The sequence below is a fragment of the Gouania willdenowi genome, chromosome 5, assembly GCF_900634775.1.
Source record: "Gouania willdenowi chromosome 5, fGouWil2.1, whole genome shotgun sequence".
Taxonomy (NCBI): domain Eukaryota; kingdom Metazoa; phylum Chordata; class Actinopteri; order Blenniiformes; family Gobiesocidae; genus Gouania; species Gouania willdenowi.
In genome coordinates, this window is record NC_041048.1 from 23,980,879 (window position 1) to 24,007,148 (window position 26,270).

The 26,270-nt window shown below is 41.0% G+C and overlaps 2 protein-coding genes across 3 annotated transcripts in view; both read right to left on the reverse strand.

Annotated features, from left to right (window-relative positions):
• Positions 1 to 26,270, reverse strand: part of kdm5ba (lysine demethylase 5Ba) — a 46,567-nt gene that overhangs the window by 11,062 nt on the left and 9,235 nt on the right. The window contains exons 11-28 of one of the 2 annotated variants that reach the window (XR_003674078.1): positions 26,016 to 26,197; positions 24,833 to 24,995; positions 24,420 to 24,539; positions 24,001 to 24,195; positions 23,595 to 23,776; positions 23,237 to 23,361; positions 22,825 to 22,975; positions 21,594 to 21,714; positions 21,111 to 21,466; positions 20,409 to 20,547; positions 20,143 to 20,322; positions 19,902 to 20,060; positions 19,125 to 19,538; positions 18,937 to 19,018; positions 18,674 to 18,849; positions 18,340 to 18,591; positions 17,709 to 17,972; positions 16,867 to 17,108 (exon numbers count right to left, since the gene is read on the reverse strand). Coding sequence is in view for 1 of the 2 variants with exons in the window: in XM_028446737.1 (XP_028302538.1) it covers positions 16,971 to 17,108; positions 17,709 to 17,972; positions 18,340 to 18,591; positions 18,674 to 18,849; positions 18,937 to 19,018; positions 19,125 to 19,538; positions 19,902 to 20,060; positions 20,143 to 20,322; positions 20,409 to 20,547; positions 21,111 to 21,466; positions 21,594 to 21,714; positions 22,825 to 22,975; positions 23,237 to 23,361; positions 23,595 to 23,776; positions 24,001 to 24,195; positions 24,420 to 24,539; positions 24,833 to 24,995; positions 26,016 to 26,197 (3,399 nt within the window). In the remaining variant the exon portion in view is untranslated. Of the gene's footprint in view, positions 1 to 16,037; positions 17,109 to 17,708; positions 17,973 to 18,339; positions 18,592 to 18,673; positions 18,850 to 18,936; positions 19,019 to 19,124; positions 19,539 to 19,901; positions 20,061 to 20,142; positions 20,323 to 20,408; positions 20,548 to 21,110; positions 21,467 to 21,593; positions 21,715 to 22,824; positions 22,976 to 23,236; positions 23,362 to 23,594; positions 23,777 to 24,000; positions 24,196 to 24,419; positions 24,540 to 24,832; positions 24,996 to 26,015; positions 26,198 to 26,270 lie in introns of those variants that run through there. The other variant, XM_028446737.1, reaches the window with a different exon arrangement.
• On the reverse strand, positions 1,370 to 15,042 carry nelfcd (negative elongation factor complex member C/D). The gene is made up of 15 exons (XM_028446739.1): positions 14,868 to 15,042; positions 13,099 to 13,211; positions 12,882 to 12,991; positions 12,681 to 12,790; positions 12,462 to 12,569; positions 8,341 to 8,493; positions 7,495 to 7,625; positions 5,695 to 5,860; positions 5,478 to 5,612; positions 4,837 to 4,976; positions 3,413 to 3,527; positions 3,242 to 3,337; positions 3,016 to 3,156; positions 1,724 to 1,853; positions 1,370 to 1,646 (listed from the first exon to the last, which is right to left on the reverse strand). The coding sequence occupies exons 1-15, from the start codon at positions 14,922 to 14,924 to the stop codon at positions 1,612 to 1,614; spliced, it is 1,740 nt and encodes a 579-aa protein (XP_028302540.1). The 5' UTR covers positions 14,925 to 15,042; the 3' UTR covers positions 1,370 to 1,611.

Here is a 26,270-nt window from a genome sequence, read left to right on the forward strand (position 1 = left end):
GTATATGTTAATCAATGGTCCCAATGAATGGGGTACAGGCAGGAATTTAAGTGGAACAGAATGGCTACTCTGGAACTTTTTAATGTTTTTGAAGTCAATAAATTAACATTAAAAATATTTTAAAACATCAAATAAAATGCTCAAGGAGCTTAACTGGGGCTACACAAATTTCTGACCTGGCTATAGCACCCCCTAGCCCCGGAGTAGCGCCCTCCCTGCATGGTAAGTCGGGATAACTTAGAACAGCTCATTGTTGACAGGTAGTCATGGTAACTCAGGATAAGTTAGAAAAGCTCAATGTTGACAGGTAGTCATGGTTACTCAGGATAACTTATAACAGCTCAATTTTGACAGGTAGTCATGGTAACTCAGGATAACTTAGAACAGCTCAATGTTGAAAGGTAGTCCTGGCAACTCAGGATAAGTTAGATCAGTTCAAGGCAGTCATGATAACTCAGGATAAGTTAGATCAGCTCATTGTTGACTGGTAGTCATGGTAACTCAGGCTAAATTAGATTACTCAATGTTGACAGGTAGTCATGGTTATTCAGGACAACTTGGAACAGCTCAATGTTGACAGGTAGTTGTGGTAACTCAAGATAAGTTAGAACAGGTAGTCAGGTAACTCGAGATAACTTAGAAAAGCTCAATTTTGACAGGTAGTCATGGTAACTCGGGATAACTTAGAACAGCTCAATGTTGAAAGGTAGTCATGGTCACTCAGGATAAGTTAAATCAGCTCAATGCTGACAGGTAGTCAGGGTAACTCAGGATAAGTTAGATCAGCTGTTCCAACTTATCCTGAGTTACCATGACTACCTGTCAACATTGAAGGTTAAGATCAATGTTGACAGGTAGTAATGGTAACTCAGGATAAGTTTAAAGCTGCATAGAATCTACAGGAGTGACTGCACAAAGGGCTTACAACTAAAGTGGGTCTAATATGCTTAAAAAAAAAAAAAAAAAAAAGAGGAAATATTGACCAGTAGGTGTCCTCAGTGAGCAACGTTTGTAACTATGAGTAATGATCATAAAAAAAATTGTGTGTGTAATTCAGAATCAAATTTGCATTAGGAATTGAGTGTTTACAAGGTCAGTTTAAAGAGGATTTAACTTTTATTCTCAATTAAAGAGGAATTAAAGCTCCCATGTAAACCATCCATGAAAAAGCTACTTAACCTCCCACTTTTCTATAGCAAGACATACTTCCTAAGTATATATAATAATATTTAATAATTAAATCACCAAAATAGTCAATAATTCTGAAGGTCACCTGATTAATTTGACACCCGACGTTATCTTGTATAAATGTTATGTAAGAGCTTTAAATTGGATGTAGTGAAAAACGATTTATGATCAAACTAATGTATTAAAACTTTGTGCAGGATTTTATTTCAAAACAACATGAATCATAGAAAATCAAATATACACATTGAGCTGCATCCTCTAAGGCTTCTCAGTCGTCTGGTCAGTCCTGGTGTTGTGCGTCAAACAGCGCTAATGTTTGGCTCTTTTGGGCTAAAACAGATCTGCCTTCACCTTTTAAAAGTGAAAAAGTCCTTCTGTGTTCACTGAGGTAACGGATCGTCTTTGGCTTCAATCAGCAGCACGTCAGTTAATCATGATGAAGTTTGACTTGCAGTGAGCTGAAAACAACAGATGGTTCATCTGTGGTTAGAGCAGCAGACACGCTGTGTTTAAAAAGCTCTTTGACATCACTTACCGATAAACTCAGCCACGGGGTCGTGTTCTCCCTCTGTGCGTATTGTTCCTGCGATGCTGTCGTTCTCCAGGATGGGCAAGAAAAGCTGAACAAAGTCAGATGTGTATGGTGGCGCGATCACGTCCAGCACCTTCAGCAGGAATACGGATTAGTCTGTGCTAAACTGTTAGCTGTGTTTCAGGCAGAAAGTACTTCTACAGCAGGGATGGGAACTCTGTCACAGCGGGGGCCCCACAAACATGATAGTATCTGATCAGAGGGTCACATGATCAATATTCATATCAGCATTTAGAATAATGATCAATCTGAGCATTACCATGGGGAAAAAGAATCCGTGTATCATTCGTTCTCATTATGTAACAAAAACATGAAAAATGAAAAAAAAAAAAAAAAAAAAAACACTAATTTTTTGATATTTGTTTCCAAAACCAAAGTGAAAAAATGGAAAACGCCTTGTTTTTCAAATTCAAGCTCTTTTGCTTTGGTACAGAAAACGAAAAACGAACATATATATATATATATATATATATATATATATATTTGATTACTAGCCTTGGATATACTGTGAAGAATGGCTGTTTAAAGTTATGACCAGTTGACAAAATATCATTGCATAGGACAAACTATTAAAACTGAGTTCAGTTATTAATTTAATGAATCAATTATCAGCACAAGTGAAATATCTTTTTTGTGTTAAAAATTAAACCAAATCTAAATCAAGTTTTTCATAATTTATTGAACAGGAAGGTTTGAGATACAGCAAAGTATCTGTTCTTACTGAACGTGGTTATTTTTTGTCATGTGATGTTTATCTGTGATCATTCCTCAACCCATCAAAGCTCTTCCTGTGTTTTGAGACTATTGTGTGCTTCTGAATTTAAGGCAAACTTTCTTATAGAATTTGCAATTTTTGGGATTTGGTGCATTTATATACAATGGGTTGCTGGACAATGTTCGATTTGCAGAAAATGCAAGTAAAAATTAAATGTTTGCATTGCAAAAAGGTTTACTATGATTGTGATTACAAATGAATAATTTTTTTTTTTATGTCTCTTTAAATTAAGTCTCTTACAAAAGGGAATAACCTGAGAGTAAAGGTAAATTATCCCAGTTGCTTAAATGCATAGGAGAGATGATGAAACCATGAACTAGAACAATTAAATGTATCCCTAAAGCTGAAAATTGCCTTACAACAAAGTGCTGAAAAGACTTTGTTTTAGCACTAAGTTGTTCAATCATTGCATATTTTTTATGTAATTCTTAGATTAGATGTTACTGTAGGAGACCTTTACCTCAGTGACAAAATATCGAATGAGAGAGATATCCGTGTTGAGTTTCTCCAGACACTTGCGGATGTATCCGACCACAGGCAGCACGTAGCCTCGGCTCAGCAGATGAACCATTCGGTCCAGCAGAGTCTTCTTCAACTCCAGCTATAGACCGACATAACACAGCTGTCAGCAAAGTGCCCAGTCACCACCACACATACTGCCGTTTTCCCCACACACACACACACACCTGCTCCATGACGTCAAGCTGAGAGTGCTCTGTTTCAAAGAGCTTGATGAGCAGCTGGAGCACCTGTGGGTGCAGCAGCTGATGACACGTGCAGATCTGTGTGGAAGAAAGCAGTTCATCACACTCTTCATCCCTATCGGGGAAACTGGGAGTGGGCGGAGGCTGTCGTACCTCATCCAGCAACGCTAAATGAACCGGAGTGTGGTCTGTCTGCAGCTGGAAGTACCGCGGCTCTGACACGGTCCAGTCCACCCACTTCAAAACACCCATGGCAACTACAGGAGACCTGAACACACACAGAATAATGAGCGACGGAGCAACGAGGAGCGCTTGTCCAGGTTTTTACACACAGACGTTTGTTTCCCACAGTTTAAATCAACCGTGGGGGAAAAAAACTCTCAAACTGCACAGAAAAAAAAGTGTGAAAAACAGCATCAGTGAGTTGACTGATGTGTAATTCAAGCAAGTTCATTTTGGCCTCTTTTAAATAACATGTTATTTCTATTACGGCTGGTGCCTCATGGCCTCTTAGCCTGCCCTTCCTCCCTCTCACCTGATTCACACCAGCAATCAGGTGGAGAGGGAGGAAGAGCTGTATAAAGGGCTGAGAGGACCAGAAGGAGGGAGGTACAACACCAGACCAGCAGCCGACATGGGGAGTTTCTTCAGCTCCCCACTCCACATTTTTGTAAGTTTGTTATTTTAGTTTGGACTGGAGATTTCTGGTAGTCCTGTTTTCATGTAGATTTAGTCTTTTAGAGGGTGGGTCGACGGCCCTGTATAGGGTCGGCCCAGTGTCCTCACTACTTTTGTTTAGTTCGGCCAGGGTCTCCCGTCCCTTTTATTTGGTTCTGTTGGTACTTTTTCATAAATACTTTGGAAACCTTTGATTTGTGCTCGGCGTCTTTTATGTTGCAGCCCCTCACACCTTTTGGTCAAACATCCTGGAGGGGGCCGCAACAGTTCATTTATTCAGACAAATTTTTTTCAGGAAATTTGATCTCCTGACATGTTTCGACTGCCAACTGCCAGTCTTCCTCAGAGGCATCTACTGATTGCCCAGAAAGATGCTTTCCTTATGAAAGAACTCGTAGGGATACATCAAAGCAATAACTAGATGCCTCTGATGGCAAGTTCACACCAAAGGCATCAACAGCATCAGGTTTACATCGGCAATACATGGTGGACTTGCTTCTAGGGCTCGTCAGAGGTCGCGCTGCGCGTCCCATGTATCCTGTGCGGGGAGTTTTAGTGCTTTTCGCGTGGCGGATGCAGCACGTTTTGAGATTTCGAGCTTTTGACGTGCGTCCGGTGCCTCTGATGCTGGAGTTGGGATTGTTAAACTTTTGGAGCATATCGCGGCGCGTCGACTAATCAGGAGCGTGCGTCCCAAGCATCTTTGATGCTGGTGACAAGCGTACTGATTCAATGAGCACAAGTGGGCGTGAGGCACGATTTCGATGCCCGAAATGCGTTTGGTGTGAACGTACCATGAGGAAGACTGACAGTTGGCAGTCGAAACATGTCAGGAGATCAAATTTCCTGAATAAATGAAACCATAACATATTATTGGGATTAAAGTGTGTTTGACTCACCGAATGCACTGGTACAGCGTTCCAAGTTCAGCCACCAGCTCCGTAGCTCCTTTGTTCTCATTGCAGCAAAGGTTGTGGACCGTCTCTATGGCCTTAGAGGTCGACTTCAGCTCATCTTTATTGATGTTGACCCTTTTATTCTGAAAGGAAAAAGAAAAAAGTTGGGAAAAAACCATGTGATAGAAAGTGAAGCAGGTATGACTTAGTATATGACGCATATTTCCACATTATAAAAGAGTAACTAAAGTGGCTGGCATTTTTCCCAATTACAATTAAAATTATTGCAATAATTAATCACAATTACTGAGTCTGGAATAAATAACATAAAATGTAACCTTCCTCTTGTGTCAGCTTTCTGTTAGCATCTCCAATGATAATAGTTCTGACCCATGTCTTAAATGAAAATGAAAAATACACTAAAAATATTATCTAAGTTTGCTTTAAATTACAATTGACAGTTAATAGAATTTTGATGACAATTACAAAACAAAGTTATTTATCTAAACTCAATTACAATTATGATTATGCCATAATTGTAATTATCATCTTCGTAATTACAAATATAACTGATACAAAACCTGGTCAGTATGTTTTAAAAATGGAGACTCATTGGGCTCCTTGGACGTTAAAGTATTTGTTACCTTCTTCCATGTCTCCACCACACTAGCAGCGTAGGCCAGGATGTGAATATATTTGTGCTTGTGGTCTTGGTTGATCTTTGACCCAGGCTTGAACAGGGACTGCATGAACAGGTCCAGAAAGGCAGGAACCCTGATCTGAAAACAGCAGCCTGTGTCATCACACTGATACGGAGTCATGTGCTATCAAACAGGTGGCAGAAGCTGTGTGTGTGTGTACCAGCTCCACTGGAGGCGGGTCCATGCTGCTGAACATCTTGAAGAGGACTGTGATGTCAGCAGGGTTCAGGGCTCCTTTGGATAGCATGGCACCCAGGGCCTGGCAGGCTCGGGGGTAAGCTGCAGCTGTACCCAGCGCCAACGTGATCTGACTGGCATCATGGCCTCTGGGAAGTCAACAACACACATTAATCAGTGTGGGAAACAAATATGCTGATGTGTATCATTCATTACATCCCACTAGGGTTAGGGTCAATTATAATTGTAATCATGTAATTGATGATTAATTACAATATGGCGTACGTATAATTTTAACTGTAATTGAAAACATCTGTTGCTGTTGTAATCATAATTGAATTGTAATTGAGTTCAGATAATTGACTTTTTAATTGTAATTGGCATTAAAATTCTATAAGAACTAGAAAGATCAAATTTTTGCTGCTGCCTTGGAATAATTGATCCAAACAGATTTTCTATAGATTCAGAATAGTTTACTGAGCTCAAGACACAGTCAGACGGTGAGCTTTGCAAGCATTGCTGTCCGCAGACTGTGTGAAACAGAAGGTTTTAGACATCAGTATTTAAAGACTTTGTGAAGAAAGAGTATGTGTTATGCTGGGAGCAGAAGAGAGATAGGGCTGTCTGTGAAATTAACAATTAACATTATTCCCAGACCTTGCCAGAGGAGTTACCGGTGGACCACTGATAAGAAGGAAGTGAAATGGAAACACGGAGGAAGCAAACGCACCCAACACAGATGTGCCCATTGTTTTCCAAAACTCATAGAGGGTTGAAGGCCATAGATAAGGAGGAATCATGGGAAGAGCAGATTTTCACACAAGAGAAAAAATATTCTTAAGACAGAACATTGAACACTTGAAATTAAGCTTTCATAAATGATTATACGTTTTGCCATAACATGTGGAACCATGTTATAGTTCTATGGCTTACACATGTGTAGTTAACAATCATTGAAATATGTTTCATATCCAGTTTTCCAACTACATTTCAGTTCTCTCAGAGTATTACTTTATCTTGTTTTTAAATATATATATATATATATATATATATATATATATATATATATATATATATATATTCATGGATAAGAAAGCCTAACAAGATAAAAAACAAATTGGATGATAGATAATGTTTGTGTATTTTACAGCTGATTTAAGACATGGGTTAAACCGACCAGTTATAAGAGATGCTAACAGAAAGCTAACACAAGAGGAAGGTTAAGTTTTCTGGGGTTATTTATTAAAGGCTCAGTAATTGTAATTAAAGGTAGGATAGGCGATTTTCGAAAGCTAGCATGATTATGATTATGCTCCGCCTTTACCCCCCTCCCCCCTCCCCTCTGTGCTCCGTCTCAATCGCTTATATTGTGGAGAAACTTCGTTGTCAGACAAACAGTAAACTTTACCATTATATATGTTGAAAAACGTGACCAAAAACGAGGGATCAAGAACAAGCAGGGAGACATGATTGGTTTAAAAAAAAGTTTGTTTTTTTCCATTGGTTTAAGTTATTACAGCTGCTACAGTTGATAGATTTTCTTCGTTTGTTTTTCAGAGCACATAAAATCTTGTTTTCTATCAGGACATAAAGACAATTTCAACCAAAAACTTAAAAAGTGTATCTGGAGAAAATCGCCAACCCTAGCTTTAATTGAATTTGAACTTTAGTAATAATTGTAATTGACTTTCAGTGGAAAAGTAATTGTAATTGGAAAAAACACTGGTCACCATAACCAAAATTGAGTTGTATTTGAACATGGATAATTGAAGACGGGTTGTACCTCCCGTGTGCAGACTTCTGCACCTCCTGACCGATCCTCCGCACAGCCGAGCCGCCTTGTTCCTCCTGAGCCAGGATGGACATCATCGCCTGAGCAAAGAGGTACGTGTGCTCGCCGTGACACACCATCTTCTGCAGGAGAGGAGGAAGCCATTCAGCAACTAAACATGGTAGTGCAACATGCTGTTGAGGCTCAGAGGGAAAGGTGTGATGACAATAATAGTCTTGGATAAGGCTGCTCGATTATGGAATAAATAAAAATCTAAATTATTTTAGTCATCATTGAAATCAGGATTATTAAAACAACTATTTTTCCACCAAAAACTTGTTTATTTTTTGTACAAAACAATGTAAAATATATTCTTCAAACATAAATAAAATGCTTCAAACAATTTTGCACAAATCAAAACAAAAAATATGTAACAAAAAATATTATTTAAAGTACTAATTCTTCATTACTAAGTGTTTCTGCTGCATTTCTCCTGCCATGTTTCAAGATCGCTAGCAATTCCTTGTGTTGGCCTGCAGGCTAGCTTTAGCTTTGAGAGGGGCGGGGCTTAGGAGCTGGCATGCACATGCATTAAACAACTCAAAGTTAGTATTAATAATCGTTTTTTTCTGCAAAGCTTTATTCTTTGTAGATGTCCTAAATTGTGGAAGTTTTTTTAAAATGAAAAAACAATATTTTTTTCTCGAATATGTTATTTTTGCAATGGTTGAGTGTAATAATCAAAATCACATTCTGATTACTTGCACAGCCTTAGTCTTGCATGTTTCAAAAAGCTGCTTTTTGCAGTGATTTTTTTTGCAGTGCAGATTATTAAACAAACAAAAGGCGAGTCCTCACAGCAAACTCTGGAAGGTTCTTCTCCAAGTTCTCCTCTCCTCCATCCAGCAGTGCGGCTAATGATGTCCTCAACACCCGAGAGAAGACTTCCAGCTGCTGACACGCTGTGGACACACTGGTGATCTCTCCCTGGTAACCTGCATCTGAGATGAGCTACACACACATGAACACACACAGAAAAACACTGAGGACCTTACACTGCTGACAAATGTGATTGAAAACATTAAATAACAGGTGATTTAAATCTACAGGGCATCTGGTTAAAATCTGGACCTTTAAAGACTCCAAAACCGACATGACTCTAGTGTTCAGTGCTCTTTGATGACATCAGATCTGTGGGGCAGGTTTTCAAAATAAAAATATCTTGCGTGCCACAATGCTTTGAAGGCGCCATTTCCTTACCTGCTGCACCTCATTTACCATGATTGCAGCAAATGTGGTTGAGACCGCTCTATTTAAATGAGCATTTTGCATCTGTCAACTGTTCAAAATGGAGAATATAGGAGAAGCTGAGTGGGAGAAAGTGTACAATTTAATTTGTAAAAAATGTATAGTGCAATAGAGCAGCAGGTGCATGTCCCTGTCTGCTCTACAGATAACTGTACAAACACTTGTTCCTTTTAGTGACTACACTGAATTTATTCAGTTATGTAGCCAACAAAATCAGTATAAATGAAAGTGCTGTTGCTTGAATAGACTTCAAAACATAATGTTCTTTTTTCTAATTTAATGTGACTACTCCCGTCAGCAGAGGTGAAAGTAACGTAAAGTACTCACTGATTTCCACTTCACGGTCTCTTCATAAACTTTTATGAAGGCACATTGAACATAATCCATATGTTCTTAGTTATGCTATTTCTGATCAACTCCCTGCCACTTTCTTCAGTTCAGGTTGGGCTTCCTACCTATTATTTTCTTACCCACATGGCAAATTTGGCATTTATAAATTTAGCTATACAGTACTTAGAATTTATTATTTTTAATTGAATTTATTGGTGTTATTTTATTTAAAAACAGACCAGCACAACGTTTTATTTTATACAGATACCTTAGTGGATTAAATTAAGTTTGAATTGTGCAAGATTTGGTCTCTTCCTTTTTAAGTTCATACATGAGATGTTTACTGTATGCAAGGGAACTGTGGCAATATTTATTACCAACAATAAACGTGGGGTGTGAAAGTAACTAGTAACTTTAACTTTGAGTTCTATTTAATTGAGCTACTTTTTACTTTTACTTGAGTACAATATCAATCTAGTTACACTACTTCTACTTGAGTAGAATATATTGTCAGTCCCCATGAGTCACTGCTCATATCTGCCCATTAAAAACAGACTCCTTAGCAAAATCTACAAACCGTCCTATTTATCTATTGATGACATTGATCTTGAGTTACTGCAGCAACAAAGCTCCTGAGCATCACCCCAGCAGGTCTGAGCTGTCTGAACGCTCTGTTCCACGCGCTCAGGTAGGAATCTGGAACCAGGCAGCTGGTCAGTATTATGCTGAGCAATTCATATTAGTAATAATCTATTGGTTCTAATGTAATCATAACATCTTTATGATGTAAATTATGACCTTAATCAATTTTTGACATTAAACTCTGTACATTATTCAAAACGTTTTAAGCCTAAAACATTGAAACATTCATTGATTTCTCTGATACATTTTATGTCCACTCTCAGCCAGGCTCTCTCCCCTATCTTCCCCCCCTCCTCCCCCCCTCCTACAGAGACACCTTTCTCCATCAAAGAGAGAGATGTGAATAGACTTTTCAGGAGACAAAACCCCCGTAAGGCTTGTGGACCGGACTCTGTCTCTCCCTCTACCTTGAAGCACTGTGCTGATCAGCTGTCTCCAGTGTTCACAGACATTTTTAACACCTCACTGGAGACATGCACCGTACCAGCCTGTTTTAAGGCCTCCACCATCGTTCCTGTCCCTAAAAAGCTGAGGATCACAGGACTTAATGACTACAGACCCATCGCTCTGACATCTGTGGTCATGAAGTCCTTTGAACGCCTCATGCTCTCCCACATCAAGGACATCACCGACCCCCACCTGGACCCCCTGCAGTTTGCCTATAGATCCAACAGGTCAGTAGACGATGCTGTAAACCTGGCTCTCCACTTCATCCTCCAGCACCTGGACTCCCCAGGCTCCTACGCCAGGATCCTGTTTGTGGACTTCAGCTCTGCTTTTAATACAATAATCCCAGCTCTCCTTCAGGACAAGCTTTCCCAGCTGAACGTGCCAGACTCCACCTGCAGGTGGATCACAGACTTCCTGTCTGACAGGAAGCAGCACGTGAAGCTGGGAAAAACCATCTCTGCTCCCCGTACCATCAGTACTGGATCTCCTCAGGGCTGTGTTCTTTCTCCTCTGCTCTTCTCCCTGTACACCAACAGCTGCACCTCCTCTCACCAGTCGGTCAAACTCCTGAAGTTTGCAGACGACACGACCATCATCGGTCTCATCGCTGATGGAGACGAGTCCGACTACAGGTGGGAGACAGACCGGCTGGTGTCCTGGTGCAGCCAGAACAACCTGGAGCTCAATGCTTTAAAGACAGTGGAGATGATAGCAGACTTCAGGAAGAACCCAGCCCCCCTCACCCCCCTCACCCTGGGAGACTCTACAGTGAGCTCTGTAGAGTACTTCTGCTTCCTGGGGACCATCATCACTCAGGACCTCAAGTGGGAGCTGAACATCAGCTCCCTTATCAAAAAAGCTCAGCAGAGGATGTACTTTCTGCGGCAGCTGAAGAAGTTCAGTCTGCCAACAAAGATGATGATGAACTTCTACAGCTCCATCATCCAGTCCATCCTCTGCTCCTCCATCACCATCTGGTACGCTGCAGCTACGGCCAAGGACAAGGCCAGACTGCAGCGTATCATCCACTCTGCAGAGAAGGTCATCGGCTGCAATCTGCCCTCCCTCCAGGACCTGTACGCCTCCAGGATTTTGAGGCGTGCAGGAAAGATTGTGGCCGACCCCTCCCACCCCGGTCATAAACTGTTTCAATCTCTCCCTTCTGGTAGGAGGTTTCGGTCCATCAGGACCAGAACCTCCAGACACAAAAACAGCTTCTTTCCCTCTGCCACCATCCACATGAACACACCCCAAGTCACCCATTGAACCCCCCCCCCCCCCCCCCCCCCCCCACCCGATCACCACCTCCACCAGCTTGATACCTGCTGCACTGTATATATATATTTATATTTATCCTATTTATCCTTTATTCTCTATCTATCCTTTATTTATCCCTCATCCTTTATATTTATCATTATTATTATTATTATTGTTGCTGGGTTGTTCTTTGTTGTGTTGTTTTTATTTCTTTTATTTCTTTTTGTTGCTTGTTTTGTGCACCAACCACCAAGTCAAATTCCTTGTACTGTCCTCAAAACTGTACATGGCAAATAAAACATTTCTGATTCTGATTCTGATTCTGAATTACATTTTTCAATTACAATCACATCTTTAATTATCCATTTTCAATTACAATTGTGGTGACCGGCATTTTTTCCAATTACAATTAAAATTAAAATTATTTCCCGAATAACAATTCCCGAACCTGGAATAAATAAGCCTGTAACACCTATCCGTCCTCTAGTGTTAGCTTTCTGTTAGCATCTCTTATGATAACAGGTCAGCCTGACCCATGTCTTAAATCAGCTGTAAAATACACTAAAAATATAATCTATCATCAAATTTGTTTTTCATCTCTTGGTTACCTTGTTAGGCTTCCTAATCAATGAAAATGATGCTAATAATATTTATGGTGTGGTGCGTGTGGGCCTTTTTTCTGTCACAAATGGTGAAGTGATCCTCAAGAGAAGTGACAGGTAGTGGGAAAACTTGATATGAAGCATATTTGAATAATTACGTGTGTAAGCCATAGAACTGTAACATGGTTCCCCAGGTTTGCATTTTTAGTTTAAGTTTTTATAGAATTTCCATGCCAATTACAATTACAAAGTCAATCATTTTAACCCAATTACAACAGCAATAGATTTTTTAAGTTACGTCACATTTGTAATTAATTACCAATTACGTGATTACAATAACAATTGAGCCCAAACCTGCTCTCAGCACACACACACACACGTACGCGCTACCTTTACTGTGAAGTTGAGCATCAGGCAGTCAGGATGAGCCTCGGCCAGTTTATAGAAGAGATCTCTCCACGTGGTGTGAGCGATCATCTGCTCGAGCCACGCTGGAGTCTGAAAACACACGAGCCTGTATCGGTTTGGTGCATAACAGCTTCCTTTATCTGATGCTGAACTTGCAATAATATTTTTGTAAAACAAAATCCTGACTGTTCGTTAACTCACCTCTCCCTCTACGGTAAAGATGGAGTCAGCTTTCTGAGGGTCAAAGTGTTTTATCAGGAGACTTTTGAGATGGTTTTCTACTCGCTCCTGGACCTGGGCAGGCTCAACACCTGCAGACACAGAGAGGACATTACAAATAATAATAATAAAAAAGTAACTTACAGTAAAACAAATGATAATAATATATATCATCATTCCTACCCATCTGGATGAGCCACTCTGCCAGCAGGTTTACAGTCTGAGCCACAGCAGAGTAGTTTTCAGACAGAAGCTGGATCACATGTTCTGGAGACCCACCTGCCTGGAAATACCTGCAACCAAATTCCCCTGATCATTTCCCTCTGTGTTCTCTTGCAGTTTTGCAGGTTTCAAACATCTGGAACGACTTCTACATCCATGTGAGGAAAAGCGTGCTTACATCTTTAGGGTGTTGAAGATGGCCGGCTCCATGATGTAATCCCTGCTGGAGAACTTCTGCAGACAGTCTTCCTGGATCTTCCCATCATTTTCTCCTTCACCGTAGCCATCCTCCTATGAGACACATGCATACAGGACACTTATCTATGTACTAATACATGTGACAGTAAAAAGCTGGACTGATCCACCCTTAGCCAAAGGTACCCTAATACCCACCACAGACCATCAACAGTCATTCACACCCAACACAGCATAACGTGGATGGCTGTTCATCATAGGAATGGGATCCACACAAGGTTCCTGCTGCTTAACAGAAGGTTTTCCTTGCCGCCATGATGAATTCATGTTGGGTGTGGGATACATATGTATGTTTATAGACGTATATATGCATATGTGTGTATCCATAAAATGAAGAGTTCGTCCTTAAGACTGCTCTACTGTAAAGTGTCTTGAGATACCATTGGTTATGATTTGGCGCTATACAAATAAAAGATTGATTGATTGACGATTGATTCATAATTCATTCATGTATTTATTTATTGGAGATTGCATGTTACATGTTTACATTATCATGGAGTAAATTATGGTCCAGAATAATTCATGAGAAGACGCCCAAACCACTTGGTTTACTAGTTTAAACAAAGGCATAGATGCACATCAGCAACTTGTACTCACTGGATACACGCACACGCACACACACACACGCACACACACACGCACACACACACACACACACACACACACACACACACACACACACACACACACACACACACACACACACACACACACACACAGGTGGAAGCAGCTCCTGTAAGATCTGGTGTTCTGCTTCAAATCATGTTAACTGATGATTGACTTTGAGCTATTTTGCTCCTTACTTGTGTGTAGAAAACTGATTTAAACTAACTTTTATTTGTCTACAGTCACTGTATTCTCTGCTCAACAGAGCATTTTATGATTGTACTGCTGATTAAATTGCATAATCACTACAACTACTACTCAGAGGGGAAATGAATGAATTACAGTACTCACGTTACTGTAATCGAGTTGCTTTTATGGGTACTTGTACTTTTTTGAGTATATTTCTAAATCAGTCATTTTACGGTACTTATATTTAAAAAATAAATAAATAAATTGTTACATTTCTACATCCAACCGTTACTGAATATTTTTTTTTTTTTTTTTTTTTTCCTGGGGCTCCGAATTTTGGGTTTTCATTATCAGTAAGCCATAATCATCAGAATTTCAAGTGTCATGAGCCTATATCATATATGGGTTTGACTTACTGAAATGAGTGACGAAAAATACAAATTTTTTTCATGTTACTTTAAGTTTTAGATATGTACATTAGACATTAGCAGTAGAACCCAGTCAAACTGTGTGACTAGGCTCTACTGCTAATGTCTATGAAATGAAATATATTAACATGTACTATATAATTAATATAAATGTTATTAATTTAGTGTCGTCACTCATGGTATATCCATGTACGCTGTTATTACAGCTGAGCAACTTCTTTTTTTTTTTTTTTTTCGCTTTCCAGGGAAACATGCGATCGTCATTCATCCATTAAAATGGAGCCCAGTTGAATCGCAACACCGGGGAGCTCAGTAGTCGTTTCCTCCGCGTCATCCCCGGAGCTCAGATTAACTAAACTCTCCACAATAAACAGCGAGGAGTGGGTTCACCTGCAGCCCAATGGAGGTTTGGCTGATAACCGTTCAATGAGCGCGCAGCAACAAATGAACAGTTCAACTGTGTTCTCACCAAGCTTCCCTCCGTGCCTTCCCAGTCTCCGGAACCGCTGTAGTACTCCTCGGCCATGATGACGGAGTGAAGCAGGACCGGCTACGGCCACAAGACCCGGGTTATAGCTTTTAAACTCTGGTTCTATGAGTAGCTGCAGCTCATGAAGCTAACAGGCTAACAACAGTAGCGAAGAAATGGCGAGACAGTGACGTCACGCTCACGTCCCTGGATTGAGATAAACATGTGTCAATTAAACCCTGAGTTACGACTGTCAGGCTCCTCTGGTTATTTCTGCAGGTCCCAAAACAATTCAAGATCATGAAACAAAACAAAAAACTAGACGACCACTACAAAACATATGTTTATGAATTTAAATTAATGAAAAATTACATTTATTATTAAAAACATGGCTAAATATATATATATATATTAAGTTCAGATTGTGAACTCCAGAGGACAAATTACACCACGTGTCAAACTCAAGGTCCGGGGGCCAAATCCGCCCTTTAGAGCATCCAATTTGGTCCACAGAAAATAGTAAAAAAATAACAGGGAAAACACAAGTTATTGTGTAAATCACCAATTAATTCAGTTCTAGATATCTCAAATTCACAAATTTAATTAAAACTCCACATTTTAGAGGCTCAAAGAATTCCCATGCTTTTATCACATGAATGCAGTAATTTTTCATTGCAAATTATGAAAAGAATTTCAAATTTTTCAAAAAAAAATCTTGCAAATTGCAAAAATTGGTTAGAAAAATCAATAATTTTTCAAGCGAAGATCCTGCAGGGACTGATATTGACAACTAGAGCACAATAATGTTAAAATTGCTATTCCCCCCCCCCCCCCCCCCCCATTTAAAATCTGCAGCCCACTTGAGATCAAACTGGTCCGTACCCTGAACAAAAGTGAGTGAACTTTGGAGTGGAGTTTGCATGTTTTGCTATGCTTGGTGGTATTAACAAGTACAAGTGAATAAACGCATTTAATGAATGTATTTGTATGTTTGGTCTACAAGGGGTTATTTAAAGTTTGCTTTACAATAATTATCAAGTCATGTGACGAGGCTAAACTGGGAAATACTCTAAGTTTCCCCTCTCGGTACAGAACAGCCAGTAACAATACCTTCATCGCCAAACAAAGCTGTGATCGAGTTTGGATTTGAAAAATAAAAATCAAGACAAGTGGGAATGAACATTTTAATATATAATGCAAACCGCAACATATGAATTATATTATTTACCCAAAGGAGCAAAATAGGTAATCTACGTGTGGCAAACAAATCACACAGTCTGTGTTAAATCCAAGCTCAACACAATATTTATATCCTCAGCCTTAAAGGGAAATTCCAACCTGAAAAGAAAATGTACATTCCTTTGACGTCGGACAGTTCACTCAGACTTTTTCCGACTTAATCAAGTGTCACCCGCTTCCTGGAGATATAGAGGCTTGTCCAGGCCTTTCAGAAGATTAGGACAAATCATGGAGGTGCAAAATGTGCCTGTTTGATACTCAATGACCTACTCGTGCACACACATTAAAGTGAACCTAATAATATTCAGGGTCAATCATTTGGGGCTTTTCGCTTCATGAAGGCATTCTATCAAAGTATTTCTACACACAAATATATTTCAGGAGAAAACTGAAGCTCATGAATCAGTTCAGCTACTGCTTAGATAAATAATGTTTACCCTACAAGAGAGAGACAAAGTTCACATTGTTCAGATGCATGTAAAAAAAAAAAGAAAGAAAAAAAAGAAGTTTCAAAAAATGTCATCTTGACATTTTTTTGGTTGAAAATTCCCTGCGCGGGTGGTTCATGTGACCACATCTGCATCGAGTCTTGGAAAGTTTCAGAAAGGATTAGTTAATAGGCTGAAGAACTCCACCATGAGACTCAAACAGTGAGTCTTTAGTAACTCTGAAGAGAAAAAAGGAGATAGCACCTTGTTCACAGAGGGCAAAACCAGAGGGTGGAGGGGAGGAGCCAGAGCAAAACAGACTCCACCTACGAGTGTGTGTGTGTGTGTGTGTGTGTGTGTGTGTGTGTGTGTGTGTGCTTGTGTGTCAGCTTGCAGGAAAGATAAACTCCTGGTTCTTCACCAATTTAATTTGTCTTCACTCTCGTCTGTTATAATCTGGCTGTGTGCAGGTTATGCAAATATAGTCCTCCCTCTCTGCTCGCTCTGCTGACAGTCCCACGCAGATCTGGTGAAACCATTGATTGCAGTTGCCGTCACACTGGACCCAGTTTACCTAAAACAGGAAAGTTTTTGATAAATAAAACGTAAAACACTGAGTAAAAGGACAGATCAGAGGTTGAATTAAATAGGCCAGATGTGTCAAATTCATTTTAATTCTGGGGCCAAATACGGACCAGTTTAATCTCAAGTGGGCCACAAATTATAGGCAGTAAAACGAGCAATTTTATCATTCATGTGCCCTAGTTTGCACTTCCAAATATAGTTTTTAGAGTAAGTAAGGCACCGACAATATCCAAGCAATTATTAACATATCAGTCCCTGCAGAATGTTAAATTTCCTTGATTTTCTGAACATTTTTTTTAATTAATTTGTGGAAATAATTTTAGGAAAATTGTAGGATTTGGGAAAAATTGAGTACTTGCACCAATTTGAAGGTAAAAATGACTGCCATCATGTGGTATAGGCATGGGAAAATTGTAACCTCTACAAAATTTTGTAGAGTTTCATTGAAATTGTGTATTTAGAGATACGAGTCATGTTTTCGCTGTCATTTTTACTTTCTCCTGCTGGTCGAATTGGGAGCTTTAAAGGGCCAGATTTGGCCCCCGGGCCTTGAGTTTGACACATGTGAAATAGGCTGATTAAAACAAACCTCGTCCCCCTCGGGCTCTCTGCACCACGGTGCAGCACACAGTGAGAAGTCCTCCTCTGAGTCCGAGGCAGCAGGATCAGACATCGTGTGCGTTGGAGAGGAAACCATCTTTGATTCTTTGCTCCTTTCTTTGCTCTTCTTGGGTTTTCCCTTACAGAACTTCTCGCTCTTCTCGTTCTCCAGCGAGTCAGAGCATTCCAGGCGTCGCTTGGTCTTTCTGCTCTGGATGTTCAACTTCTCTTTTTTTAAACTGGACACGCCGTTCTGCACAAAGTTTCACAGTTGGACTCAATAACTCGTATTAAACTATAATATAAGCTTGATTTTGTGACCAACTCGTATTAAATTTGGGGACATAACTTGAGAAATATTGTAGGATTTCGGAAAAATTTTGTACTTGAATCAATTTGAAGTAAAAAATTACTGCCATCATGTGACATAAGCATGGGAAAACTGTGAGTTCTAGAAAATGTGCTGTTTCATTAAAATTGTGTATTTGGAGGTACTGAGATATCTATAATTGAATTAGTTGGTGATTTACACAATGAGTCATGTTTTGGGAGCTTTAAAGGGCCGGATTTGGCCCTGGACCTCGAGTTTGTCAAATGTGAAGTAGGCTGATCAAACAAACCTCGTCCCCATCGGGCTCTCTGCACCACGGTGCAGCACACAGTGAGAAGTCCTCCTCTGAGTCCGAGGCAGCAGGATCAGATGTGTGCGTTGGAGAGGAAACCATCTTTGATTCTTTGCTCCTTTCTTTGCTCTTCTTGGGTTTTCCCTTACAGAACTTCTTCCTCTTCTCGTTCTCCAACGAGTCAGAGCATTCCAAGCATCGCTTATTCTTTCTGCTCAACTTTTCCTTTTTCAAACTGGACATGCCGTTCTGCACAAAGTTTGACATTTGGACTCAGTAACCCGTATTAACCAAAAAATAAGCTGTGGTTTAAAGCCCCGTTTTTCCTCACCTTGCGGTGGTGATGATGTGGGCTTCTTCTCTGAGACGAGTGCTCCTGTTCTGTGCTGTGTGAGCGTGGGGGGGCCAGTGTGTACAGCAGGTATCTGTAGAGCTGCTCAGTCTCTGGAAGTGTGACCTGCAGCAGGAATCCCTCCACCATCAGTTCCTCCAGCTCAGGGCCGAGTCCTGTGGAGTGGAGTGCAAGAGAGTTTGAAAAACACAAAGTGGAGAAAAAACAACAAATGCTGCCAAAAGAAAAGCTTTGATACAGACCTTGAAGTGGGAGAGACGGATGCTTAGTATGAAGTAAACCATTTGTTTCCCGATACAATGACTGTCTGTGTGCAATCTTACCCTGAAACATCACAAATATCATGCTTTTTTCCCCACAAGTTGATATCAATAATAATAAAGGAATACAAATGTTTACAGTTCAAATGAGAAAAACTGAGTGGACTGACCATGTTTGAGACTTTCTCCAGCACTCCCTCTGTGCAGGCCTGCTGAACTCTGTGCTGCCACCGCACTGTCCTCTCAATAAGGAAGCGCAGGGCATCTCCCTCGGGCAGGCGGACTCTAATTCTCTGTAATGAAGCCAGCAGAGGAAGAACCTTGTCCAGTTGGGGTTTCTTCGACCGTTGACACTGCGGGCAAAGCCACGCTTGGCCGTACTCCTGCTCCTCGGCTGTTGTGACACAGCCGCTGTGGTAAACGTTTCGGCAGAGCTCACACTGGACCATCGTACCCGAGGGCGGCTTCTGGCAAACGCAGACTGCATGGCAATTCTCAGCAGAAAGAAGCTTGGATTCGTTTGATGCCCTTAGAGCCAACAAGTTCTCCATCTCACACTGCCGAACCTCCTCCAGTGTGGTCATCTGTGACCAGAGAAAAGATTATTTAAAGCTCAGTTTAAAGTTAAAAATCCAGGTTCATTTGCAACCACTGCCATATTTGAACCACTTTTACTGTGAGCGCGAAAAGCATCAAAATCATTTCATCAACTGAGGCATACATGCACACTTCTTGTCACTGTGCATATTGTGAGATGTGTGTAAGTGTGAGATGTGGATAGGTGGTCAGCTCTGTGACTACTCAAATATTAGAGTTCAGGGAGAACACAAGTGTTTTTATTGTCGTTTTGTCTGCATCTCATGAGCTCATCTCTTACCAAGAACAATCCAAATGGATTCCATGCACTGTAGGAGGCTAAAGAAATGCATTAGCTCATTGATACTCACAGCAGAGGCCGAGTCCCTGCTCTCTGTGAGAGCTTTCTTCACGTCACACACAGAGTCCAGCTTTGTTGAAGCTTTTTTGAAAACCAGTGGAGAATCTTTGACTTTCTTAAATCTTGACCTCTGATGGCCAAACCCAACGTCACATCTTGGGCAAAGGACCTGAAAGTTTAATTTTGGTTTTAATGTCCACATATGGGAAACTGTCCTAAAGACAATAACACCAAGCAATACTTGTGCTTACCTCTAAGAGGGAAAGGGGAGAGTTTTTCAGTAGGAATGTTTTGGCTGCGCTCTCCTTCCAGCTCTGAATGTCCGTCACCAGGGCCTCCAGTCGACTCAGTGGCTCCAGCTTCACAGGGAGGCCCTCAGCTTTAAGTACCAGCTCAGAGAGGCTATCCAGTACTGGGATACGGCCCCCAAGCTGCAACAAGCACAAAAAGAACAACTTTAAACAGATCACATGAATGTTAGGATGAGTTCAAGTTAAAAAAAAAAAAGCCTTCTTACCTGCAGCGAATCAGCTTCGTGTATCCATTTCTTGGCTTCATTGATGACATCCTTCAGTTGTAGACAGTTTGGCAAATAAGCAGGGATGTTTTCCACTTCCTGTAGGGCACCATCCAGTGTCTCTAAGCTGTGATGTGGGCTGTGGAAATTATGATTGATTAGATGGATGCTATTGAGTCGGGGTGGGAACTTCTGGGTACCCCACGATACAATACGATACGCAATACAAAGCTCACAATAACGATTATCTCACGATATGACGATACTGCAATTATTGATATATTGGTCAGAAATCAATCTACGATAATCTATGACACAACAAGAAAAAAAAGATTAAATAAAAAAATAAACATTTTATTTTATATCTCTGAAAGGTGACACTATTTTAGTGCAACATTTCTGTAAATGTGTCAACATGCCAATGTAAATGAATAAGTATCTCTAATAGTGCTTTCTGTAGACAAAAAATAGGGTCTTTCTTACCAGTGACACCATTATGGTTCAATATTCCAGTAAACAAAATATTGGTTCCTTCAACAAACAGTGACACCATTTCTGTGAAGACCTATCTGCACATTTTAGTGAAAAAAATAAAATAAAAAAATCGATACTTAGCGCGAGCATATCAATAAATATCGCGATATAGTCATACTCCTATTATTGAGTGTAGTACCACTGTTGATGCAGATGAATGCCCCTCACCTGGCTTCCAAGAGGCTGAGCACACGCTCCTCCCACTGCTCCGACACAGTCAGCAACTCCTGCAGGCGAGCCATGGCTTTTTCCACAGAGCTGTGAGGAGCGAGGCCCACACCCTGGTCAATCAGCCTCCTCATGGTGTCCAGGCAGAGGCTGTCTGGTCGACTGCTGGCCAGCTGCACGGCCTCCAGCCAGCGAGCCTGTTCCAACCGCTCCCTCAGGAGGGGCAGCTGTGGCAGCTCCACATCCAGGCCCAAACTCGCGTCCAGCAGCTCCTGCAGCTCTAGTGCGCTGGGAGACTCGTCAGCCAGGAGGTGCTCACTGCGTTGCTGGAACTCATCCACACGGGTCAATAAGTCCTAGAAGGCAAAGAAGACAAATCCAAGAAACACTATTACAAAAACCAAAACTTGAAACAAGGATGATTGAAATCAAACACAAAGCATTTTGTGTTATTTGTGAGATACAGCAAGTCATCTTACAAACCTTTAACAAAGGAGATTGTCGGATGTTGCACGGCAGACTGTCCAACTGTTGGACAAAAGACCGCAACTCCTCCACCGTCAGCTCATTCTGATTCTGAGACTTTCCTCCTCCAGAGCGATACCTAAAGCATAGGACCAAAAAGATTCCAATTCAACTTTAAGATAACATTTTATCACATTAACCAGCTGAGCCACAAAATTCAAGTCTGCTATATCTTAGTCAGAAAAGCTGTATTTGAAAAAGCCTATATGAAGCTTTCAGACAGCCAACAAGAGTTAGCACACTAAAAAAACACAAAAAAACAAAACTTAAGCAGCTTCTAAAAGTCTAAATGTCATGTTCATGATTTATTTATTTTTTGCATTATAAATACTTTTCCATTTCCAATCGATTAACCATGTTTGTTAATTGAAAATATACACCTTGCAAATGAGTCAAGTTTGGTATATGGTTCTGTGTCAGGACCTATGACGTCAATGTGACGCAGAGTTTGGCCAACTGTACTTCTGCGTCGAGGGAACGCATCGCAATACGATTAGCCACCATGCCGTTAGGGGGCTGTGGCTGTGTGTTGCTACAAATGAGGATTAAAAAGCCATTGTTTATCTTGTTTTATGTTTATTAAGCATCTTAAAATGTAATTTATTTCTGGACTATTACTTACGTACTGTACCTTAAACAACGGTTTGAAAATGTGCACTTTATTTTTCAATATAAACATATGCAACAAAGTATAAAAGTGTGACAAGTGCGCTTCAGTCGACAGTCACGCCAGGGCGAGGGGGCCCCGACTCAGCTGTAGAGCGGAGAGAGAGCAGTGAGGTAACCTGGTCCACGGCCCCGAGAAGCAGCAAGTACAGAGCAGTGTAAAACTCGCTTTAAACATAACTTCATGTCTGCTCCTCTAATAATAAAACTCTGGCACTTTTAGTCCATTTCTGTCTGACTTTCCTTTGACTCAATCAACTGTAGAAACAACTCTCGTTTCGCACCGCAAAAAGTTGAAACATTGAGATGTTGACTGGAAAAGGCCGTGACCGGGGCTGAGGTCTGAAGTGGAGAAATCACAGCTCTTACGTTCCACGTCGCCTAGTCAGGATTTTGGGGGGGGAGCGTGTCAGGTTACGGCGAGGGGGTCTACGTCTATGTAGAGCGCTACGTGCGGCTACGGCATCGATTTTACACAGCACCATATTGATCATGTAACAACTAAAAGCGGCTTCAGACGTACCTGGTCTGCCTCTTCCCGTTGAGAAGCTGCTGTGCCATCACTGCAACTTTATCAGCCTCTGAGGCGATTGTACGCAGCTGATCCAGCAGAGTGCACGCAGGAAACGCCTTAGTTTCTGCTTGTTCCACCAGACTATGAAGCTCCTCTAAACCTGAATACAGAAGAACCACAGCTTCTTAAACACTAAATCTTAAAAACTCAGAGGCAATCCTGTAGTGTCAGTGGGGGAGATGGTGAAACAGTTAAGGAAGCAGGCTTGTAATCAGAAGGTCACCAGTTCAAATCCCACCTGGGCCATCACTTTGGGATGTTGAGCAAGTCCCTTAACCCTAACTGTAAATAAAAATGTCTGCTAAATAAAACTGTAAAACTGCTGAGTGTTGAAAAGCTGCGGCACCATCAGAGAACACACCCTTTTTCTTGATTCCTTTGTTCTCTACAATGTCCTGAACGTCACACAACCAGTCTCTGTAAGACTCAGCGCGCTGCTTCACTGCCTTCATCAAAGGGTACAACTGATCCAGTGTGAACTTGTAACTGCAGGGAAGGACAAAAAGAGGCAGTCAGCATCAGGAGGATGTTCCTTTTCCAAAACCCAACATCCATGATGAAGTTAGTCAGTTTATTTTAATCTGCAACAGTCAATACAACCTTAAAAAAATGCTTTTTGAACACAAAATCCATATTATATCAACATAAGATGAAGCTTTCATCTATCAGAAGAGAGACCCTGGGTGCATATTGAGATGTTGTGCTTTCTGGGGACTCACTGAAGGGTGAGGTTGCTATGAGGACAGGAGCAAAGGTCCAGGGCGTGGTGCAGGCAAACCATCTTGCCAGGACTGCAGGCACAGGTGATGCCAGACAGGTAGCAGGTGGTCCGACACTTACAGCACTGCCTCGCCTCATCTGGGAGCATCTCGTAATCTACTTGTTGCGACTGCAGCACACCCTGGGGACAAGAATTCAGTCATTAGCAGAGAGAGAAAGAGAGAGAGAGAGATCGGGTCTCATTTTGGCTTGAAGATACAATCTCATAAATTCATCCCTTTTACCATTTAAGCTGACTTTAGTCACAGTCATTTAACTTTCTTACTGCAGACTTGTTGATTGGACATGAGCTTTGCTTTCTCTTAACTTGCTGGTTTGTCCGATCGAAAACAATAAGCCGTTCACCTTATTCACGATCCGCCCTCGAAGTTCCTCTTCCTCTTCCACCATCATTTTCATTTCTTTTTGTACTGCAGACGCTAGTTCAACATCCATTATGTCAGCTTTGAGGGCCATGTTACACACCATCTCATCATGAGAGAAAACGCAGTATCTGCTCAGCTCGCGATAGTGACGCACACAGCTACGCCCGATTGGCATCTGCCAGAGAACACACACACGAGAGCATAGAAATTAAATAATAAAAGGAGCTGAGGCAGAAGAAAATTAATCAGCAGTGTGAGCTTCTAATCCTTTTCACAAAGAAAAACAAAAACATCTTATGTAAACAAGTTTGTTTCCCATTAATTAGTCACAAATATAAATAATAACCCTGATTGAGCAGTCTAATATTTATAGATGATGGAGAGATGCTTCTTTCTTACCCAGTCCATGGTGCAAAAGTTGACTGCCTCAGCAAAGTTGAATCCCTGGTTGAATCCGCTGTGATAAGCTCTGGGGAATGTGATGACGAACTCCCCGGCACACTGGTTAGTGCGGTAGATCTACGGAAATGGAGGGAAAATACTTACAATAGAAACGCTGTAAATAGTTCTGTCCCTATTTTTTACTGTAGAAATTAATAAAAGACAGTTTTGGTTAACACATTTTTCAGCTTGTGTTTTTCTGTTAGATGGTAGGGATTGTGCAGCACCACATTACATCACATTCTGCAGGTGTCATGTTTGTTAAAAGTCAAAAACACACATATATATATATGAGCATTTTAATTCCACTAGGGTGAATTAAAAAAAAACTTTAGTTTGATCACTATGAGCAGTCAGAGAAAGCAAGTTACCGGGACACCGTTGTTCATCAGTGTATTGGGATTCATAATGGTGACCAGTTGGTGAAGAAGGTCTGGCTGGGACTCAAACAGCTCAGGGGCCAGTTTCTTCATGACCGACTCGAGGTGTTCAGCAGCATAACCAGGAGCCCCGTACCACGTCTTCGGCTCCCCCCTGCACACAAATCAAAGCTCTTCGTAACAAGAATTAACACAAAGAACAACAAAGGTGTACTTAACAGAGTTCAATTGTTTTGAAAGATTATTGGAAATATTTCGAGAAGAGTATTTAACTCAACGACTGCCAAAAACATCTAAAGACGTCTTATGGTTTAGTAACGTTGACTGCCAAAGACGATAATTGCGTTTTTCGGCTGGGGTTGCTAGTAGACAGTGTGTCAAAGCTCTCCTGTGAATATCAAGCTTGTACCATGCTGTAGTGACCTACTGGTGCCATGTAGGTGGCAGCAGCCCACCTTTGGATGAGAGATCACAGAAAACGGTGCCACGAGAGTTGATGCTGAAGTTCTCAGCAGCTCACAGCAGCGCACACTCGACCAGAACATGTGTGGAACCAAAGTGTACAATTGACAGTGTCGCGATGATGAGGGAAAACGACCAAAAATGGGGCAAGTGGTGAGACTCGGCATGTCCGGTATGAGGAGAAAGTTGCGTGTGTGGAGAATGACGGGGGAGAGACTTGGAGGACGGCCAAGATACAGTAAGAAAACCATTCGACTCTGACCCAGATAGCAAAATAATAATAATGTTGCCATCAAAAGCCTGGTCTCAGTGTTGTTTTAGTAGTTATATAGAAGGAAAACAATGTTGAGGTGTCCCTAAAGAAAAAAAGATTGCTTCAAAGCCACTAAGGTTTTTTCAGAAAAAGACATTTTTTTCTCAGCTTTTTGTCACAAACTGGTGATTTGTGTGAAACTTGCCTCTATTCAACTGCAGATTACAGAAGAATGAAACAAGCTAGAAACAAAATTATTTTTTCTGATGAAACGAGAAAGTCTTTCAGAATCTTGTTGTAGATACAAAATATTTTGTGGGTCTTAAAAAAAAAAAAAACAGTGGAAATCATCTAAAACGCCTGGCAATATGGGGTTGGCTGCTCTGAAAAGGGCTGGCAGTGAATGAGTTAAATGATCTGACAGTAGAAGAGCTGAAATCAGAAGCAGAGGAACTGTACCAGTGCAGGTAGTTGATGGAGTAACTCCAATGGTCCTCAATGTGCCAACAAAAAGAGGAGAAGCACATCCCTACATAGAGCCAAGGTAACTTCATCCCACAGATGTCAGCAGTGATGTGAGTCAGCACAGAGCCATCGAACACCGGCATGTTGTTCAGGTTCCAGCCGCTGCTCTGGTAATGCTGAAGATCAGAGCACGTCACTTAGCTTTTCAACCAAAACACATCAGTGATAACAAAACCATCAATGTGAACA